A 3,960-nucleotide genomic window follows, 5' to 3' on the forward strand; every position below is an offset into this window, starting at 1 on the left:
CGCCGCTCCTCTGCCCCGCCCCCCTGCATCAGCAGGCTGGGAGCCATACCCAGCCTGCTACTGGATTTTGTAAAACGCAATAACCGATACCGGCTGCCTATTGCACCCACCCACTGCCTGTTGCCAATCAGAATGGGAGGAACTTTCTCCTTCAGGCCCCTCCTCTGCTGATTGACAGCAGGCAGATGCAATAGCAGGCCGGCTCCCAGCATGAAGGTAAAATAAAAATAAAGTTTATAAAATAGAAATAAACTTGTCACTTTATACGTTTCTTATTATAATCTTCTGAACGGGAAGAGACGGCAAAACAAACGCGACCCTTCCCTGTGTATCCAAAACTAAGCAATGTACCTGTTCCCGCTCCCATACAGACAACTCCAGTACAGACCTCCAGATGCAGACCGTGTAGCTGCTCCAGCAAGTCTGGAACCCGGCCCGTGACTTGTGAGCTGGCTGCGGCCACGTAGTACCGGCTCGGGGGCCCCAATTGGCCTGCGGGCCGGTACTTTGAGACCACTGCTCTAGGCGGTTTACCCTGAGTTTTTTTAAAATCTCAGCAGATTAAGATCCATACATGTGTAAGAGAAGGAATTCTGCTGCTCACCTGTGGGGGTCAGGTCCAATCTCCGGGTGGCTTAACCTGCAATTTTATCTCGGCATGTTTGGCAATAACCGTAGACACACTTGTAGCCACTAGAGGAAGATTCTTCATCATTCATAAAAAAAGAGAAACCACCAGACAGGTTAGGCTGCGCCATCAAACACTCACCAGCAGATCTGTAGTAATGAGAACGCGACTGGACCCAGATCGGAACTCTCTCATGATGACGTCTCTCTCCTTTTGGTCCATGTCTCCGTGCTGGAAATAAAGTGCAATGTATAAGAACACACGCATGTGGACGGCGCTGACGTGTCCCCACAGCATGAACCAGCCTACAGTCATATGAGAGCCGTGCTGGGATGAATATGGGATGTTCTTTTACCCCGGTCAGATATAAGACTTCACGCCACATGACGTGTCCTTGCCCAGTGACCCGGGGAGGGCCGAGATCGCCAACTTACCAGCGCAGACACCGTGAAGTCCCGTGCGTGCATCTTCTCCGTCAGCCAGTCCACCTTCCGGCGAGTATTGATAAAGATGACGGCCTGCGTGATGGTGAGAGTCTCGTAGAGATCACAAAGAGTGTCTAACTTCCACTCCTGGGGGGCGGAGAGAGAGAGGGACCAATCAGTGATCACAAATCAATTCAACTGAGGTATGAGCCCGGCGCCCCCCATATAACACTTCATATAACTCCCCCATCGCAGAGTGACACTGCAGGGGGTAAGTGTCCCCATAGCATGAACCAGCTGACAGTGACTGAGCTGCTGCGCTGGGATGAATATGGGGGAGGGGTTTATATACCCCTGTCAGATATAAGAATACACGCCATCACGTGACGCATCCTTGCCCAGTGACAGGGAAGGGGGGGGGGAGGGGGGATAAGGGGACACCCACCTCACGTTCCACATTGATGTAGAACTGCCGGATACCCTCCAGGGTCAGCTCTTCCTTCTTCACCAGGATACGGATCGGGTCTCGCATAAACTTTTTCGTCACCTCCAACACATCTGAAGGCATGGTGGCCGAGAGCAGCACCACCTGAAAGAGACACGTTCATGAGAGGCGGAGCCCCAAAAACAGGCACAAGGCATTCTAGTTACCACGATGAAGCTGTTTTTCAGACACGGTGGTGTGATCATATCCCAGAATCCTCTGCGGCCGACTGTTCTGACCGGCAAGACGCAGACCAGAGAGCAGCTGCAGAGGGAGACGTGGGCTTCAGATGACACGCATGGGATATCATCATTACAACAGCCCAACAAACCCGAACCTAAACGTCTTCTGGAGCTGCACAGTCCTGAGTGCCTAAAAGACCTCAGGAGACCCCCCCCCCCCCCAGGCCCGGGATCAATACAACTCTGCACCACGATGACCTCTTACCTGAGCGTTGCTGCTCAGCTTCTGGAAAATATCGTAGATCTGGTCCTTGAAACCTCGGCTCAGCATTTCATCGGCCTCGTCCAGCACAAACATCTTGATGTATTTGGGAGCTATGAAGGAACATAAAGCTGACTTAGAACAAGCTGAAAGCCACCAGACCCCCAACAAGCTCATCCCAAACTCCGGTGGTGAGGGACAAATCCAGGTTCCTAAAGCCCCGGGTGTCCAGATCCGTCCGTTCCCAAATCCACCCAACGATCCCTACCCTCTACGATGCTCATGGAGGCCGCATGAATGGTGGAGACACCCAGATCCATGAACATTCAACCTGACGGCCACTACATAAAGGAATATTTATTTCGGGGACAATTCCCATCAGGACACCAATGTGAAGTCTAAAACTATTAGAGCAACAAGACTCAGAACATAAACACCCCAATCTAAGAGATCCCCAATCTGTGTAAGCCCCCCTCCCCCATATATTGTACAATGTAAGGTTTGTCCCCACAGCATGAACCAGCCGACAGTGACTACACATCTGTGCTGGGATGAATATGGGGGTCACTCTGCCCCTGTCAGATATAAGAACACATCACGTGATGCGCCCTTGCCCAGTGACAGGGAGGGAATACGATGGTCTGGATACTCACACAGGTATCGCCTGTTCAACATGTCGAATACTCTTCCTGGAGTGCCGACCACAATATGCGGAGCTTCTGACTGCAGCTTCTGTACCTCCGCCCGAACATTGGTGCCACCGATGCAGGCGTGGCAGCCGGCTCCCATGTAGTCTCCCAGCGCCATCACCACCTTCTGGATCTGAAAGGAATCACACAAGTCACCGCTGAAAGGCATGGTGGCCGAGAGAAGCACCACCTGAAAGAGACACGTTCATGAGAGGCGGAGCCCCGAAACAGGGACAAGGCATTCCAGTTACCACGATGAAGCTGTTTTTCAGACACGGTGGTGTGATCATCTCCCAGAATCCTCTGCGGCCGACTGTTCTGACCGGCAAGACGCAGACCAGAGAGCAGCCGCAGAGGGAGACGTGGGCTTCAGATGACACGCATGGGATATCATCATTACAACAGCCCAACAAACCCGAACCTAAAAGTCTTCTGGAGCTGCACAGTCCTGAGACCCGGACCAGAGGTGACTCAGAGGGGTGCTCAGCGACTGCAAGGAATGGCGCCATGCGTTACAAGCCACTGCAAGGAATGGCGCCATGCGTTACCAGCCACTGCAAGGAATGGCGCCATGCGTCACCAGCCACTGCAAGGAATGGCGCCATGCGTCACCAGCAACAAGTAGGAAGTCCCCAGCACTCCAGAAAGGCCTTTTCTAGAGATTCAACCTTGGGGTTGGCCTCGCCAGCCAACCCCAAGCAGTCCATCCGCCTCGCCAGCCAAATAGGTCAAACAGCCAATGTTTCGAGGGTCCCTTCTCAGGGTCACCCAGTTGCCCGGGGACCCTGCAATGACCTGAAATGTTGGCTTCATGACATTATGCTACATGAGACCTCGCCTCAGTGGTTCCCTTCACCCAACCTCCAAATCGGGAGCATGTCCTGTAGACATGGAGGCCGATGGGAGGAACTGACTGCTGTGGAAGACCAATGCCAGTGTAGGTTGGATCCACATGAGGTGCTAAAAAATACTCTTCCTGGAGTGCCGACCACAATATGCGGAGCTTCTGACTGCAGCTTCTGTACCTCCGCCCGAACATTGGTGCCACCGATGCAGGCGTGGCAGCCGGCTCCCATGTAGTCTCCCATCGCCATCACCACCTTCTGGATCTGAAAGGAATCACACAAGTCACCGCTGTCAATGAAATCCATGAAGGATAAAAACCTAGATACAGACTACAGAGTCCATCCGCCTCACCAGCCAACCCGACCCTAAGGAGTCCATCCGCCTCACCAGCCAACCCGACCCTAAGGAGTCCATCCGCCTCGCCCTCCACCCCCACCCCAAAGA

At 53.2% G+C, this 3,960-nt stretch overlaps 1 protein-coding gene across 1 annotated transcript in view; it reads right to left on the minus strand.

The window, feature by feature from the left end:
• The window catches only part of EIF4A1 (eukaryotic translation initiation factor 4A1), a 20,186-nt gene that overhangs the window by 9,746 nt on the left and 6,480 nt on the right, over positions 1-3,960 (minus strand). The window contains 5 exon segments of the mRNA XM_018574922.1: positions 742-859; positions 1,063-1,200; positions 1,499-1,642; positions 1,985-2,094; positions 2,635-2,803. Of these exon segments, the coding sequence (XP_018430424.1) occupies positions 742-859; positions 1,063-1,200; positions 1,499-1,642; positions 1,985-2,094; positions 2,635-2,803 (679 nt within the window).

Source organism: Nanorana parkeri, unplaced genomic scaffold, assembly GCF_000935625.1.
Source record: "Nanorana parkeri isolate BGI_ZX_2015 unplaced genomic scaffold, ASM93562v1 scaffold3369, whole genome shotgun sequence".
NCBI classification, from domain to species: domain Eukaryota; kingdom Metazoa; phylum Chordata; class Amphibia; order Anura; family Dicroglossidae; genus Nanorana; species Nanorana parkeri.